Below are 18,606 nucleotides of genomic sequence, written 5' to 3'. Positions count from 1 at the left end.
CCGACGCATGTTCTTAACTCTGACCTTATTGTGCCTTATGCACTACAACGCCACAAGCCATTAGGTACAACAAACACCAATATGTCAGCAGAACCAAAGCAGAAACACGATGAAATCGTCTTTTCAGCGACGATCGCATACATTAACTTCAGCCTTTGTAACATTCAAAGCCTTGTGGTAGGACCGGGGACGCTTTAGCCACGAGATCGCCAAAATCCATATTTAGAAATGTTTTTTGGAGAAAAAAAAAATAGCATTAAAATACGTTTTACATTGACAGAAAGCCGACTCGGGTTATAGAAAACACTTTCCAATGAGGCTTAAAACCAAAATCACAGTAATCAAATATCACAAACAGCGTCTTCAAACCTCCAAATAGGTTTTATTTAGCAGCTGGATAAAAACAATGTAAAAAAACAACAAAACAAAAACAAAAAAAAAAAAACACTATCATATCTAGATGAAAAAGACAATTACATTACTCAAACATGCAGTCACTTGTACCAAGTCAAATCAAGTAAAACGGTGGCTCAAAAAAAGCAGCTTTGGACAATCTGTTGGGTTTTTTTAGGCTCAGGTCTTGTCCGATTCAGTGAAGCTAACAGTGACTTTTGCGTTCTGAAGCCGGCTGATCTGCATCCTCAGCTGCACTATCTCCTCCTCCTGCTCTACGACTCTTTTCTGTAAGCCAACAATTACCTGAAAAAGAGAGAAAATGCATATTACAACTGGTTGGTAGTTAATAGATGAACCTCAGCAATAAAGTGTCGTCAGTCCAAACACAAGGGCAACTTTATTGGATCACAGTTGAGAACTTGTAAATTAGGCTTGGGCCAGCATAATAACCCTCAGGTATAAATACAATGCTTTCATGGTATTTACACAAAAATTTAAAACAAATTGAAACATTATCTAAATGATGTAGTTCAAAAACAAAAGTCAACAGTTCATGCAGTTGCAAAAAAATTCTTGATTCTCAACTTTACCTGGCATGCAGATTTAAACGTAGGAAAATGAAGCACATTCTTTGCAGAATCAGGTTGTGGCTTGACCTTTGAAATTCATAATGTTTAACTGTGTAAAATAGTATATGATTGCTCATTTTGTTACTTTTGCCAGGGCGTCACCTTTTCAACCCACACCCACACATTTAAGAGATCCCGTGAACATTTGACAATACAATATCAACGCCCTAAGAATGTCCAAGTGCAAATTTTTCAGAAAGTAGGTCCATTATGTCAGCTGTACTTTGAGTTTTAAGTAAAGCAGACACAGAATGAGTGAATCTTGATCAATGAAGAACTAATGTCATTCAAGAAATAGTTTTGGTTAACGCTGTGATATTTATGTAAATACTGTTTCAGTGGCACATGCACAGGATATATATGGAGTGAGAGCCAAAATTTTTTTCCACACGTTCAATAAGTCTTGGGCAGCCTGGTTTAGTTGATACGATTTTTTAGGCTTAGGTGCTTCAACTGTATTTTGGAATTGTCTTGTTACTCAAAAGTGCTTTATAAATAAACTTGCCTTGCCTAAAATTGTAGGAAGGTAATGCTGGAGCATTACGTTCAGCGCATCTTAACTGAGACACAATTGGGGTACAAGCAAAACAAATGCTAAATGTAGTAGTTTGTAGTAGTAATGCCTATTGTGCAGAACAGTTTTACAGATTTGTTCTTTAAAAAACACATCAACAACAAGCTGATGGTAGGTTATTTTTTCTTGTACAGCAAGCGATGTTGATCGGATTTAGAGCTTGGTGTCTACTCCATGCATGTCCAGTAATATCCCAAACACAACAAAGAACCTGTCTTTTTGTGAGGGAAATGTGCAGTAGCCTTTCAGCCAGCTTATATTCAGTGTTCAGCAATAGTTTGGGGAGGGGTAATTCTGCATGACTTTAAGCTTCGTATGCTGGAGTAAACTGATCAGATCACTATGTCATTAAAAGGGGAATCTTCTGACATTTTGGAATTATAACTTTTTGAAACTTTGGGAGACCTTAAAGCTGCCGTAGGTAACTACTGTATAACTATTTTTTTTTTTTTTACATATTAGTTAAAACTGTAACTACATCCTGACATTAAAACATCAGACGGATAATCTATGAAAAACAAAATCAACCCCTTCCAGTGGTCCTACAGCCACTTGCAGAAATACACCACTCCTTGGTCAGAAAAAAAAAAAACAATCAGAGCCAGGAGGAATGTCTGGCTCTGATTGGTCGTTAGCAGTGTCAATCACTTGTGTACATACTACGCACATCCCTCCCCCAGACATCGGTGCCGTCATTCAAGCTCAAGATTGACAGTGGGCTGCAGTAGTGAGGAGAAATGGTGGAGTACCAACTTGCTTTACAGGAAAATTGACAGTTTCTGAAGTGGCATCTGCTCAGAAAACAAAGAGAGGTAAACATTGAAGCAGCATGACAGGCTCTGCTGTGGAGGGATGGCTGTAGGCAGCAGAGAGCAACCAGATGGACCTGGAAGGTGTGCTTGTTCAAATTCTCAGTCCAGTTTTCTCAAAACTCCCTACTGCAGCTTTAATAGTCTGGCCCAAGCCTGCTTCAAACTAAACGCATTCATTGTATGCACATGCACTGTAATCCTAAACTATGACTGGATGCTTCAAGAAGAATTAACTGAACAATGTATATATGCAAATATTTATCCCAAACTACCATGTCTTTATTGGAGAAAAGGTCACTTCCTAGGAGCTGGCTGGCTGCTGGCCGAAGACTGGGGTCTTTACTTGTCAGTTTTATGATGTATTTAGTGAGAACTGGCCATCTGTGGCGGAAGGAATCTGGAATTTTCCCTTCTCTCAGGTCCCCGAGGGTTCGGACCCTCTCCATCTCGGTCCCAAAAGGCTGGAACAGCTCAAGAGCCAGAACCCCAATGCTGTACATGTCGGACTGCAAGAGCAACATTAACACTCTTAGTATTAATAAAACCGGCAGAGAAGAATGGGATCTATAACAGTACTTCCATTCATAAAACAATCTAATCAAAACACTAAAAATACTGTCTGAATGAATGATAACTTAAGCTGATTTGTTGAATTATAATTACCTTTGAGTCATAATGAGAGCCATTCAGTTGTTCTGGCGCAGCGTAAACAAATGTGCCAACTCCTGATGTATGGGTGGACTCTGCAGAACACACAAACAGCCACTTGGAGTAAATTGCGGCATCTAGTGGTATGTTATGAAAATGCATTGTAATAAAGAATTTTTTAATTACCACCACCAGGAGAAATTGTTCTTTTATGGCCATCTACTATCATGTCCCTACATGCCAACCCAAAGTCTCCAATTCGAACATGGCACTCATGACCATGAAGGAATATATTCCTCGGCTGGATAGATCAACCAAAAAAAAAAAAAACAGAAAAGAAAAGAAAAGAAAAACCTGTTAGGATTAGTTCAATGTGAGAGGAGCTTTAAATGTGGAGAAATATAAAGAAGTGGCAGGTGAACATATTGCATTGTCATGTGCGGCACAGGGGCAAAACATTTAACTGTGCTGCTCTTCACACATTATCTGCTGAGTTTGCATAATTTGTCCACATGTAAGATGCTTTTATTGATTAGGAAGAAAACGTGAGATATAATTTTTGAGGTAGATATTACCAAATGGATTTTTTTTTTTATTGTAGCCACTGGTATGTAGCAAAAAGATTGAGAAACAATGAAATAGTAGTGGGATTATGTCACTCATTGTGATTGTAGTAGACCTTTGAAATTAAGATCAGACAGAAAAAAATTCAACAATTTTTTTAAACCGTAACAGTCTATTAGTTCATATTTTCAAAGACCTGTACATTAAATTCAACCAGTTTAAAACATTAGTGCCCAAGCAAGAGTATTGTCCACAATTTTAACCAAATCAAAATGAAGTTGTTTTAACACAAAATCATTTTAGAAATTGTTGCCAACACATCAAGCAGAAAAAACAACTACTGTTTTTAGTGTTTCATGCCATCCTAACTAAGCGTGTCTCAGCTCCAGCTATCAAGAGAGGGCATAGCAGGCCAGAGAAACGTTCTCTAGCTCTAAAGAGCACAGAGCAGGGGTCTGCAACCTGCAGCGGTCTGCACATAGTGGTCTTTAGATCCTCCATTCTGGCTCCTAATAATGGGCCAAAAATGAGCCCTGTTTTCAAATATTAAAAGTAACAAATAAATGCTAGTCTTAGCAATTTTACGCTAATAGTGTAAGTAATTTTAGGGTTGAAAATTCACTGCTTTTATAAATGTCATTTCCAATCACATTTGAATGTTTTTTAAGGAAAATGTAATAATTACATATTATATAAAAGTTTCATAATTTTATTCATTTTAAAACCTAAAAACATTTCTAATTAGTAAAAACAGCAAATATTGTAAAAATATTTTTTTGTCTAAGGGTCATGCAGCTTTTGTAGCTTTAAACAAATTTTGCCTAGCTGGACCAAAGGCAAAAACTGGTTTAAAAGTTGCTGACCCCTGGTATAGAGCAACACATTACTGCACCTTTAACTGCTACTGGGCCCTGCTGGTCAGCTGGATGAAAATAAAGGCTCCTACGCTTTTACAATCCACAGAACAAAGACAAATTTGCCTGTTTAGTAATATTTCTCATTGTGAAAAACAGTAACAACCTATGAAAACTAATAGGGAGCCACACAAACATCTCATTAAGTTACTTTTAAAGTACAGTTAGAAACTTAGAGGGGCTTGTGTAAAAAGCCCTAGACATTAAGCTGGCTTGACGTCAGCTAGTATTAGCTTATTATACTTGTGTTTCTCTATAAAGAGTGGAATAAAAAGGCCAATCATTCGGTGCTATAAGCACTTTTTCTTTTTTATATAGTTTAGCTTTAGCCAGTGTTTGTATTGAAAATAACTCTAAATTAATGTCATAAATAACATTATTATAAATGTAACACTATCAGTGACAGACACACAGACAGCTAGGTGTGAAAACAAAGGAGTCACCCACACTCCACTGTAATCAGCTGATTGTTTTAAAAGTCGTCCAGCTAGAAGCAATGCATCTGCCCAATAAGACCGTTTTACTAAATGTATTGATTATTTTGATGTTTATCCTTAATTTTGCCTTAGTCCATTTGTCAACACAAATTGTGTAGATAATAACAGACATTATGTTGAATTATTTTTGCAGCAGTAGGAGTAATTGTTTCTGGTTTAAATAAAACTAATTAGTTCATGTTATACATTAGTTGTTACTGTAAAACCATCTTGTTCCAACTACTCTCCAAAAAGTACAAGCAAGTGAAGCAACACAGGGAAACTCCTCCAGAGGCCCCATACCAGGCCCTGAATGCAGCATGGAGTCATCAGAGGTGGCAGGAAGGCTGAACATGATGGCCCTAGGCGCTGCAGCAGAAGTAGTTTGTGAAAAATAAACACAGGAAGGAGGAAGTAAGTGATCATTTCTATATTCACCTGAAACCAGAATGACTAGATGTAAGCTACTGGACATGTCCTTGACTGAAAGCAGCACACACCTACAATAACCTGCCATGTGTGAGGAGCAAAGCAAAGACAGGAGACGTCAAGTAATCAAGATTTCCAGTAATGGATTTTACTCTGCGGTTATGGCTGAAGATGTAGCAGGAATAGACGACATGGTCAGTGCAACACCAAAAATCTCCTCTGAGAGCAACATTTCTAAACTAAAATGATCAAGCACCACCTTAAGACTGTCAAACCCTAATAAGAAAATGCAGTAACCTTCTGGGTTTGTGCTTAGAACCATTTCTAAGCTCATAAAAATGTATTTCCATCTTTTGCCTTCACCTGGCTGCTTCTTACAGAAGAGCACAGAGCATGTAGGGTGTTCTGTCAGCAGGAGCTGATGCTGGACTCAGCTCAAACATCGGTTCACACGTTAAAACATACAGCTATAACAGCATGTTTGATCAGCCAGGGAGCTCAAGTCAACATGGTTGGTATTGCGCCTCTGTTTAAAATGCAGAATTGCTCCAAATCTTAAAGAATGTAATTTTAAAGCATATAATAAATGAAACTTTTCTTTTTAAAGAGGATGCAGCACTCTGGGAACACTCCTCTGCACATTGCTGCAATTGCAGTGAAGACAAAGACGACTAAAATCCTAGAGGAAGACATCAGCTGCATCTATGAGCTGCTGGAGCTCGGAGCTCAGCCAAGCACCAGGAACCAGGCTGGGCTGTCCCCGTTACATCAAGCATGCAGCCTGGGTCATGAGGAGCTGGTGGACCTGCTGCTGAGATACAGAGCCAGTGTCAATGAGCTGAGCCTAGCGGGGGAGAACTGCCTGTTCCTGTTCCTGTTCCTGAACCACAGCCCGGATACGAGGAAGCCATTTCTGCTGATGAAGCTCAACCTCCTCAAACAGAGGGAGCAGCTGTTCAACCTAACTCTGCAGCCAAAGACACTTCAGCATATCTGCAAGACTCATATTTATCTGGAATATACCTGAGGAGGAAAGGAGGAAGTCAGAAAAGCCCTTCCTGAAAGCTTGTGTAACTTTGTCTTTAACCAGTGGGAGAGCCAAAACATTTGCTTTGTGGCAGACTGATTCGGTCTTCTCAAACAACACAATCATAAGGAATGAACAAACATGCGTTGTTCATTCCATAGGAACGCTGCAGAGAGGGAAAAATAAGACTCTGTTGTTCTCAACCCAATCATGTAGAGGGAGAATTAGTGGTGGTTTGTAAAGCTTTGCTACTAGATTCTAACTACCACCAGAATCTAACTATCTAACTACTCAACTTTTACTTAACCCTTTCACACACCTAAAAAGAAACCTGTGCAAAGTCCCTGGATTAGTAAATAGTGCCCTCCTGTGTGTTATTTAATCCCAGATGTTCGGTTTCTGCCCTCTGAGGTTTATTAGAGAACATTAGAGAACTAATAGCATCATGGAGAGACCAATGAACTAGGCTTGTCCCGATCCGATCCACGGATCGGATCGGACGCCGATATTGGCAAAAAAATGCGTATCGGCAAGGCATGTAAAAATGCCGATCCAGACTGCCGATCCAGTTTTTAAGAAATCCGGTCCGTATTTTCCAGTTACGCCGATTGAAACAATCCATTCCACTATTTTGCGGCAGTGTTCCCCTAATCCGGTCCGCATTTTCCAGAACACCTTCAACACACGGGGAAAATGTCAGCGATGTGGGATTATTTTATCCTGCACGACGAAAAAGATGAGGTGGAGTGTAAAACATGCCACATTAGAGTCAAGCGTGGTGGTAAGGCTGTGAGACATTTTAACACAACAATAATGATCAAGCATCTAGCGAAATATCATCATAAAGAACATCAAGAGTTTCTAAAGAAAACCGACGACAAGAAAAAGAAAGGTCCTACACAACTAACTCTAGCAGAAACATTTGGGAAGCGTGACATGCTGCCACTTAATAGTGCTAAAGCCCAGGGGATAACAAGAGTCATTGCTGAGGAAATAATTCTGGATGACGAGCCATTATCTCTCGTCAGTAAAGTGGGCTTTAGACGCACCATCCCACACCTGGAACCACGATACAGCATGCTTCAAACCATGAAGGCTCCCTTACTGGAAGCTGTGCACACGCGTTTTAACTACATGGAAACTAAACCCCTCTATGCCGTGGCAACAATGCTGGATTCACGCTACAAAGACAAGTAAGTGTTTATTATTATTATTATTATTATTATTATTATTATTATTATTATTATTATTATTATTATTATTATTATTATTATTTGAGTGAGTTACAAGCTATAGTACAATAATTAAAATATTTTACTCTACAGTGGTCATTTTATTTCTAAATAAAAGATTCTCCACTGTAAAATCTATTAATAAAGTGTCCTACCATGACTATGAAGCTGATGCCAGTGGGAAATTTGTCCCTAACTATGGCGTACCTGACATGGAACAACCAGACCAGGCATAGTGCTTTAGGTTAATAGAATATATTAGTTAGGCTATAAATTCTTCCAAAAAAAAAAAAAACATTGTCCCCATTCTTTTTTTACAACTCGAGTGCTGATTATTATTATTGTTATTATTGTTCAGTTGTCTGATCTATGTGATCTATTTTGTGTGTTACTTGTTGTAATTGAACATTAATATGTGGACACTGACTGAAACAATATAAAATAATTGATACATCTTTATTACATTTTATCCAAATGTTAAGGTTCTTCACTGCTACCAACCCGGATCAGGCAAAGGAGGCAGTAAAAGTAGAGGTGAGGAAAATGGAACAAGAGCTGAAGACCATGCCCTCTAGAGAAGGTGTGGCTGAAGCTGAGACAGCAAAGCAACCACCAGGAATGCAGGCTGGAAGCTCAACCAGCAGCCTGGGCTGCTACTTTGACGAGATACTGGAGGAGAACTGCACAGTAGGTCCGTCTGAGCAGCAGATCACCCCAGGGGCACTGTTTAAGTTGGAGAGCTACCTCAGTGAGCCTCCACTTGGATGTGAGAACAATCCTTTTCACTACTGGAGAGACAATCAGGCTCGACTACCCACCCTGGAAGCAACAGCAGCCAAGTTCCTCAGTGCTCATTGCACCAGCGTTGAAAGCGAAAGGCTTTTTAGCGCAGTCTCACTCATCATTGATGAGTGAAATGCTCGTCTTTGTAAAAAAGAATCTCCCCATCATGCTTGGACAGCAGTCAGGGCAAACAGTTGAAGGGAGTGTGTAGATGGAGACTAGGTGTGGAGGAGATTGGGGAGTATAAGGCATTTTTGTGTAATAGTTCACAATATTATTTGCACTGATTTATTTTCAAGCAGTGTTTTTTTTTCAGGAGTAGAGTACTGATTCTGAGTTAATAGACTATTTTCCACTCTTGTCTGTTTTGCATTTTTATTACAACTTACAGTAATACTTGCACCTTTAACTGTTCATGGTTTTACTGTTCAGTGTGCAATTTCAGATTGCTATTCATAATTTTGTCCAGTTTGTGTTTATCTCTTAATAAACGGGTAAGTTTGTTGTTGTTACCAATCATTGTGTTTTACTCAATCTCACCTAATTCAGCTGGCAAGATGTTATCAAGAGTACTAAAACCCTTTTCAACATGAGTCTTACAACTAAGGCTAAATACCTTAACTTAAACTTCAATACATGCTCGGATAGGCTGGTATCGGCCAGTATCGGTATCGGATCGGAAGTCCAAAAACAATATCGGTATCGGATCGGAAGTGTAAAAACCTGGATCGGGACATCTCTACAATGAACACAGCAGAAAGGTCAGGGGGGAATATGTGGAGAGGTTTAAAGCAGGGTTTGGTAAAAAAATAAAAAGATAATATCAAAAGTTTTAAACAAGTCAGAACTCTGTTTAATTCATCAACCAACCATAGGAAAGAGGATGGCCTAACTGCAGACCAGCCAAGACAAGACTGTCTGCCTGACAGGCCAAGCCAGGAAGAGTGGAGGAATTAGCCAAGAGGCCAGGGGTAACTCTGGATGAGCTGCATAGATCCACAGCTCAGGTGGGAGAATATGATCTACAGGACAACTAACAGTATTTTCCACAAACAGCCTTAAATCGGAGGCAACTGGACTTTTTCTCACTTTTTCTCTAGACTTTTTGACAGTGATCCAGGAGTTTTTGTCAATTCTGGCGGCTTGCCCTGAGGTGTCAAAATATCTTCAGAAAAACCGAGCAAAAGTCCAGTTGCCTCCGATTTAAGGCTGTTTGTGGTTGCCAAGACCCGAACAACTGAGAATTTGACCAGGCTTATTAGTAGTTCCCTCCACAAATCACAAGAATGTTCCTGACTAAATAACGGCTAGTCAGGAAGAAAACCCTTTAGAGGCTGCAAAAAAGACCTGATACAGGGGTGGAGGTTTGCCTGCAGGACAACAACCGTATTCATGCACCAAGAGGGACAATGGCTATTAGAGTTCATGAGTTAGAACAACGCTGCAAACGTCTAAACCTGAATACAATCAGGAGCCTGTGGAAAGAGGGGATTGATGTCCATGCAGGCTCTCCAGCCAATCTAACTTCAAGCTATTTTGCAAAGAGGAACGGCCAAATATTTGCAGCGCCTGCATATACAAAGCTGGTAGAAACTGCAGTTGTTTTGGTTGAACAGCGCGTTGAGTCGTGGAGGAGCTGGAGACAAACGCACACACATATATACACGTTGTTTCCAATCCTCCATGCAGTGTTTTCTTTCCACTTCACAACCAAGTGATCAAGCTGTAGAAACCAAGTTTTACACTGAACATGCTGATACATGAAATCTCTGGAAAATGTTACCTTCAAGTCTCTGTGCATGATTCCTCTGGAGTGAATGTACTCCACCCCTTGGAGAATGTTCCTGAGCAAGTTCAGCGTGTGTTCAGCATCAACGCAATCATAAGGGGCTGTGAAATACACAAAGATGCGCCTTTAAACGCTTTCTGTACCAGAGCGCAACTGAAATTAGCCATTTCATTTACCAAATGCCAATTTATAAAAAGCTTAAAAATGGATAACTTAATTTAAATTGTTACATCAAACGATGAAAGTGAGTGTGCAGTGGGACAGGATGACAGTGCAGAAGAACCAGAAAAAGCTTTAAGACAATTACAGCCTGAGATCTGTTCTTCTTTTGGCCTGGAGTTCCTCTCAGAGATCCAGTCCTTCAGTGAGCGCTCACACAACTGCATCTGGATGTAGAGCATCAGGTGGAACTGAACCTGCACGCACACAGCAACCACAAACAACAGCGTCCAGATTTTTACTGAGGTTTAGCTGGAGGAAAGAGGGGAAAACGTGATAGTCTCCCTTTCAGACACCTACGTCTTTAGAGGGTCTTCTGGTGCGTAGTTCAGCCCACTGTTGATCAAGGCAAGAGTTGTTGTTGAGCTCGATGCTGCTCCTGCTGGACTCCTCGTCTAACATGGGCGAGCGGTCCCATCCCATGGCGGGACACTTGGAGCTGTTCCTGTGCTCTCCCTGTCCCAGGAACACACAGGGGACGTAGTTCTCGGGGACGCGCTGAACCGCCTTGGGACACACTATCTGGCGGTCTTGTCTTGACACTAAAGTCCTCACAGGCTGGGGCTCTGCTGGGGCTCCTTTTGCACTCGACGCAGCGCCTGCCCCTGCTTGGCTGCGGCTTTGGAAAACTATAGAAGAGCTGGTGCTGCTATTGTCAAGGCTGTCATCAAAACTGTAAATGAAAGAATTCAGATTAGCAGTATATGCGACTGCGTTGCAGTGTTAGACCGAGCACAGGCCAATGCGGTTAAAGAATACTTTAATCGTACCCGACTTTTTGTCCAGGGGATTCCAGAGCAGGAAGCTGCGACTCGGGATCTGCAACAAAGGTGGGTTTTTTTGGACAGATTATTCTAAATCTTGTTTAAAAGGGTCAACTTGTTTTAAAACAGAAGCTAAATACTCACGGGCCGCTGGCTGAACATGTTCCATCCATGCAGTGTGATATCCTACAATATTTACATGCTGCAGGCTGGATAACACTTTGACTTCCCTGAGGACCTACAGTACACAACAGTTCCCAGTTAGTTGGAGGGTCACCAATAGATCAGTTTTAAACTCAAATGTTTCTTTTGAAAATTTCAAAAGTAAAGCTTCATCCACCCACTGCAGAAGAGAAAGAAATAGACTAAAACAAACAAACAAGGACTTATACATACAGGGCCTTCCAGGAAGACCCATTTTGCCATGTTTCAACCATACAAGTAAGATTCTTTAGATATTTTGTGACAATCAGACAAAGCAGTGAATTATTGTGTAGTGGAAGAAAAGGGAGACATGGTTCAGTCTGAGCTGATGGAGCGCTCATAAGCACTAATTCTGACTTCCTGTCACAGATGTTTTTATTGCATGTAGGTTTAAGCTTTGACTAGGCCACTCTAGCACATGAACATACTTTGATCTAGATCCTTCCATTGTAGCTCAGGCTGTTTCTTTAGAGGAGCCCCACCTTGTCTTTTACAGCCATGATTGAACGTGACAAGAATAATTACGTACATCCATAACAATCTTTTTAATGCGGTAGCCAGGCTGGGTTTCCACGAGTTCCAAATACACGTAGTGGTGGATCATTTAGGAGTTTCTTTTCAAATAAGATAAGATCCATTAGACATAAAATTCAGAAATTCAGAAATCTGAATCGTGTTCAACTGTTTATGTCTGACTGAACTTCCAGATGTGTCAAGAATAGTTGCTTCTTCTAAGTGCTCCTCCTGCCTATTAGATTGAGTCCCATCCAGACTTCTTAAGATGGATTTCCTACTCTTTTCTCATCACTTTTATCATTATCACAATAGTACCACAATATATTGTGATGAGATTTAAAGTCCATATCGCCCACCTCTAGCCCAAAACCAGGGATGATTTCAAAAGAACAGAAGGTAAAATCACTTTCTGTTGAGTGAAACACAGTATTCCAAGAAGAGCCCTGAAATAATAGGCCCGTTTCCATCAGACCTGAAAATCCTGGCGCTTTCAAAAGCTTTCAGTTTCCCCCGGCTTTACTTTAACAGAAGGAGGCTCCTATTCTGAGGGTAGGACTTTTCAACAAGTCTGGGTCTTTGTTTAAGGAGCGGGGTTGTGTGCTGCAAGGCAAAACAGTCCGCCGCTTAGAGTAGTTAGCTGCAGTAACAAGATGGGTTTACAAACCTATCCCTTTTATACTCTTCATCATACCAAAAGTAGTTTTTAAATGTTTTTAGACAAGAAAGGCAGAGAAAGTTGAGGAAGAGTTGAGTCAGCTGAGTGGAGCCTGGCGGTGAGGAGCTGAGCGGGCAGAACAGAATAGGGCTAAGGAGATGTAGCAGTACTGCAGTTTTCCCCATGCGTCATTAGGCTGATTTACAATAGCGGCCTAAAAAAAATGGAAACATGTCAAACCTAAAAGCCCCAGACTTAGGTTTACCCTGGGAAACCAAAGCCTGGGGCTTTAAATCCTGGGGCTTGCCAAGAAAAAGGAGCTATTGTTGTAATTTTGGTTTTCAAGGCTAATATGACAGTGTCTGAAGTGATTACAATTATAAATTAAGAAAAGTGAGTGGGCTGTGGCAGCCATTTAAATCTGCAGTTTCAGGTTATCATATATTTAAATATGGGGAAGCTAACCTTCATGCAGTCCTCCTTTGAGACTCTTTTGATGAGAATTTTCTTCACAGCATAGTACTGGCCATCTAGTTTGTTCACAACCTGCAGAATTATGTTACAGAAATCACAGTTATATTAAAATCAATGAAATCTCAACATGGAATGAAAAACCAAGAAAATCAGGAAAGAATGAAGATGATAATGGCTTTGAACAGTGTAACACCTTAAAAACATTTCCGTATGATCCTTTTCCAAGCCGACAGACTTCTTCAAACTCACTGAGATATCGCGACGTCTGTGCTTGAAAGAGTCCCTCCTTGGGCCTGTGTTCAGATCAGCGTTTTAGAACGCAGAAAAACTATTTAGAAAGAAACAACAGAAACAACTAAATGACACGTTACCTTGCAGCCGGATTGTGTGCATTTGTGCCGAGACACTGTTGGCCCTGCGAACAAACCCAAAGCAACAATTCCAAACAGCAAATTAGATCATTTGTTCAAACGAGATCCCATTACGTTCACTCACACTGTCAAACTACTTATCCATGACTTCATTAAACAGCTGTAGTGGCAGGACGAAGCATCCGTACCACATCAATCGTGCTACAACCAAAGACTTCAATGCATCTTAGAGGGGTTCGATGCAACCGACCAACACAAAAAAACACTTAACTATGTTACTGCCACCAAAGACTTGGAGGTATAACTGCAACCAAATGGTGGTATTTCAAACAATCGACTCAGATGTGCTGAATAAAAATGCATTTCAATTTTATTTTCGTTTTTATCTGTAAACTGTTTCAAACTGCTCCAAATTATGAAGACAAATTAAAAGCCCTGGAAATTACACAGATAGATACTCCAACACAGTTTATGATGGGAAATAAAAGTCAAGCTGAAAGTAGTTACAGTATTTTGATTTAATGGAGAACATTGGCTCTTAAACAGTGGTTTAAGGTACTAAAGAAAATGGACCTGAAGAAACAGGCAAGGAGCCTGAATTGACCCAGAATTCAAATCTTGTATGTACAGGTATAGAAAGGAAATATGTATTTATTTATTTTTTTATTCTTATTTGTGTTTCATTTATAACGATGAAGGTGTCTCCCTCTTTTCCAGGCCTTTATAGGCCGGTGGAATCAAAAGTAATCCGTGCGGGGAGGAGCTGAGACGGGCAGGAGAAAACGGGCGGGCCATTGGAACCGTGGCTTTAAGCCTGGGTAAGATGCCTGAAACAGTCCTCTATAAGTATCTGTTTAAGGTTCTTTAGCCAGTAGCAGAAAGGCTATAACCCTAAAATGGCAGCAAATTGACCCTCTGACATTGGACCAATGGCATTGAACTGTAGAAGTAATCTATGGTATGGAGAGACATTTGCTATGAAAATTGAGTTGGAGAAAAGAGGTATATACCGGGATTGTGTACGCACCTCATATCGATTAATATTGATTTAAACTATGATGTATGGAAAACATACTGTGAGTAAATCTAGGTGGAAATTTAATTTTAGAATGTGAATGTATGCATATATACAGGTTTTCTTCTTTTTTCACGCCAACACCAATGTCCCCAATGTTCTTTATCTTGAAAATTCTAAATGCATGAATAAAAACAAAACAGGTTAATCCTTGCACTACTTTGTGTTGGTCAATCACATCAAACTTCCAGTAAAACACAACAAAGTCTACTGTTGCAATGAGGCAAAATGTGAAAAAGCTCAGAGTAGGTTATACAGGTGATGCGTAGCTACCTGTGGATAGAGCGTGGAACTGGCAGCATTGAGTAGCTCAGTGAAAGCCCGGTTGTGCTGGAGTCTAATGGTGCTGAATTCATCACTTATGGCCAAAGGTGAGAGCAGGTTCATGGCTGCCAAACGCTGGCCAATTACTGTCAGAGTAGTATAGAGACAAGCATAGACAACTTAAGATATACCTCTTATATCTTAAGTATAAAAAAAGCGTCCAAACAGCTTAGAAAGCATAAAGGGTCTTTTGGGCAGCTACCTTTGAACAGCATACGCGAACGTGCCGGATTGCTCTCGTAGACGCAGCACAGGTGCTCGAGCAGCGACCCGAGGAGAAGGTGGTTGGGGATGGCCGAGGCAAACTCTTGGATGGACGGGTAATGCCTGCTGGCCATCAGCAGCTCACGGTTGCCCTCCGAATCTGAAGCTGAGCGTGCAAAGACAAAACACACAGAATGAAACAAGTAACGATCCAATAGAAAGCGAACAACAAACACAGCTCATTGAATATTTGGAATACGCCACAATACTGCTAACGTGTACAGGTTTAGCCACATACCTTCTTCAATTACTTTTGCAATCATTTCAACAATGTTTCTTTCTCCGAGGTCCATGTTGGAGAACGGAAGCCCCTTTGGCAGAAAGCTACGTGCCCCGAGCTTTAATAAAGATTATTCCCTTCGACCGCGGTACATGAAATGAACTCATCTTGTTTATACATCAGGGAGTGCGCCGAGCAGCTGAGCTTATCTGCCATGTCCAGCGGAGACCAGCCCACCCTCCCCTCCACATAACACGCATACGAGTAAGCTGAGCAGATCCGCCTGCCAAAACGGGAAGGAGGGGCCTCATCGTGGAGGATATATATGTGTGTGTGTGTGTGTGTGTGTGTGTGTGTGTGTGTGTGTGTGTGTGTGTGTGTGTGTGTGTAGGGTGGGGGCATAAAATAAATTATAGAAACTCCTACTTATTCATGTTAATACTAAATTCTGACTAGAAGCAGTCAACGGAATATTCTAGAAGTTTTAACATTATTAGTCGTAAGCAGCTCAGTGGTGTCAAGACATCCGAAGCTTTTAAAGAGTAGCGGTTTAAAAACCATTAGAACAATGTTCTAGAGCTCCTACAGGTTAAGCAACGGCTGGAGGTTTTTCTTCACAAAGAACCGCAGCACTGCGCCGCAGAAATACCAATAAATGAACCGTTAATGTTCAGCAGCGTTTCTTCGAGCAGATTTCGCCATTCTTGTTTGTGGCATATATCGAATATGGTCCATTTTATTGCATATTTTAGGATTGACATTTTCCATTTATCCATCACCGTGTAGTTTTTGTGTGCTGGTTCACTGTAAAGCTGTTAATACTATTGTTGTTTGTTTTAAAGTAGGGATGGACGATAATTCATATCGATTGATAGATTTATATCGATGATAGAAAAAAGGGTCAATAAAAAGTTCAATAGAATAACAGTTTTCATTCTTTTTGCATTCTATCCATGTAGGTTAATACTACAGTCATTACATCCTCCCAGCCAATCACAGACGCAGGAACGATGCAGGAACGCCCCGCCCCCTTTAAAGAGTTCAGAGAGAACGCATTCTTCATAATGTTTTGTGCAGTTTTGCTAAAAAATTGGTTGAATAAGTTGGTTGAGTTTGAATTTAGTGTTTGTGTGTTCTGTATATAAATATAAGCAACAGTATAAAATGGCCATGGCTGCAATTCTAATACATGTTTTGAATTTGTTCATAATCATCAATATCGATCAATATGATTTTTATTTTAACAATATGCTTTTTTTCTATATCGTCCAGCCCTATTTTAACGTGTGCTTCTATATCGCGGTTCCGGATGCGTAGATGGATGGGCGGGCGAATGGACAGAAAGATTTTAATTTTTACTATACCTTTTTAATATGTTTAATATGTATTAAAAAAAAAAACAACAACAACAAATGTTTTTAATAATGTATTTACAACTGAAAGAATAGAATAGATAGAGTAATCCCATACGGGTGCCTCAGTGGGGAAATTACTAAGGGTCTTCATATTCATAGCTTATTTTATTGTTTCATTTTAATGAGGTCTCCATAAAGTGATTTTAGCCACAGTTGTTTTTATGCTTTAAATAAAGCATACAAATGAAGCACAGAAATAGTTATAAACCACTAAGTGTTTTATAACAGTGGGGATGTTAGTTTGAAATAACCTATGATCCTTAACCTAACCCTTCGCTGAATAACAAAAAGGCCAAAGTGCATCAGAAAATGAGACAAAAACCGACAGCTTAATAACACTACTTAGGAGTGAGTGGACAAAGAGAGCAAACAATCAGCACAATGCGCTGCATGAAGGCCTAGCTGGTAGTGACACAGAAAACACGTACAATACCCACAACTTTATTTAAATAAAACCAACATTAGTCAAACTAGCCTGGATTATACCTAAGACAAGGTCACTTATTTACTTTGACATGAATAATATTATTTTGGACAGTTGTCTGTTATTTTGTTGTTATTTTAAGAGAAACATCAGATTACCAGTTGATTATGCAAAGTATGTAATGGTTTACCAATCAGTGCATTAGCTTACATGAATCAGATTTCAGCTTACAATTAAGTATTTTAGAGCGCTTGCACATCAGAAAATACAATAATTGAACATGAAGGTTGTGCATCAACATCAAGGGGTCCTCTCTACAATTAGAACAAGCCCTGCAAATTAAAACAGGACAAATTGCACCCAATATTTCCCCCAACATTTGTTATATCAACATAACTTAAACTGGACACCGCCACACTGTCGTACATTGATTCATATTCTCAAATAAGGTCGCAGTTATGTCCCCATGGAACGAGCTGTACTTAGCCTCGCGAGATCTGGACACGCTGCATCGATGAACATTTTGGAATTTTTATTCTAACAGTGGATAGGAAAAAAAATGGAAGTGTCACAAACTGTTCGGTAGAAATGAAATTCATGTTTACATTCAGACAAAAGAAGCAAAGCTGCTTACTATCAAACTGGACGTCTTCGTCCTCTTCACTCTCCAAACTTAGCACGCTAACGCTGCTCTCCGCCCCCGGCTGGCTCCGGTCAGCCCTGAGGTTGAGGTGAACCAACAGGTTGCTGCCGCTGCCAGAACATTCCTCCGAGCACATCAGACCGTTTTCCGCTGTAGAACTGTACATTTTAAACGCGGCATAATACAGTTAACACATTCTTCTAAAATGCTACCACATCCTCAGCAGCTAACCTCATGTTAGTCGCTAACTAAGGGGTAGATTTAGGCTTTTAAAACATATACATGGCGAGAAGCTGTCAGAAATTAAAGCTTTGGTAAAGTCCCTCACACTCCCTGCCGAGTGTCCGCCATGTTTGAGGAACAGCCGGTTAAGGGACCGTGATGAAATTCCTGCACTCCATTGATATACCGGTTTGTTCATTCCCAGTTATTGCGCGAAACAATAAAATATTAACGATGTTGGTATTTCATTAGATATATAAATACATACGGTAAAATAATTGCTGTAAATTATTTGGCGAACATAACATTGTTTTCGTTTTTTACGAGGTCAGATATTTTGACATGAGCCCTAACATTAGACGCGTTCAGGTGATGAAATTCAACAGAAATTTAGGAAACAGTTTTTTAACAAAACTAACACACCATGCATATTTTTTGTTTCATACTTGGGGTTCTACTGCATTTATTTATATTTGTTTTATTTAGAGCTTAACTCTTACACATTTTTACTTTTGACTAGCTGCGCAAGGTTGCGCGTTAGTA

The 18,606-nt window shown here is 40.0% G+C and overlaps 1 protein-coding gene across 2 annotated transcripts; it reads right to left on the bottom strand.

Annotated features, from left to right (window-relative positions):
- Window positions 1-362: 362 nt before the first annotated feature.
- On the bottom strand, window positions 363-18,193 carry eif2ak1 (eukaryotic translation initiation factor 2-alpha kinase 1). Of its 2 annotated transcripts, none has more exons than XM_012849931.3 (15): window positions 17,833-18,193; window positions 15,078-15,245; window positions 14,825-14,961; window positions 13,477-13,520; window positions 13,299-13,398; window positions 13,097-13,177; window positions 11,401-11,494; window positions 11,263-11,311; window positions 10,793-11,165; window positions 10,581-10,689; window positions 10,268-10,374; window positions 3,246-3,360; window positions 3,075-3,154; window positions 2,684-2,917; window positions 363-699 (listed from the first exon to the last, which is right to left on the bottom strand). In XM_012849931.3, the coding sequence occupies exons 1-15, from the start codon at window positions 18,005-18,007 to the stop codon at window positions 574-576; spliced, it is 1,992 nt and encodes a 663-aa protein (XP_012705385.2). In that variant the 5' UTR covers window positions 18,008-18,193; the 3' UTR covers window positions 363-573. The 2 variants fall into 2 exon arrangements, with proteins under 2 accessions (XP_012705385.2, XP_021164898.2); XM_021309223.2 differs by lacking the exon at window positions 17,833-18,193 and adding an exon at window positions 15,378-15,540.
- Window positions 18,194-18,606: the final 413 nt, after the last annotated feature.

The sequence above is a fragment of the Fundulus heteroclitus genome, chromosome 10 (assembly GCF_011125445.2).
Source record: "Fundulus heteroclitus isolate FHET01 chromosome 10, MU-UCD_Fhet_4.1, whole genome shotgun sequence".
NCBI lineage: Eukaryota > Metazoa > Chordata > Actinopteri > Cyprinodontiformes > Fundulidae > Fundulus > Fundulus heteroclitus.
This window is presented reverse-complemented; position numbering and strand designations above follow the sequence as displayed.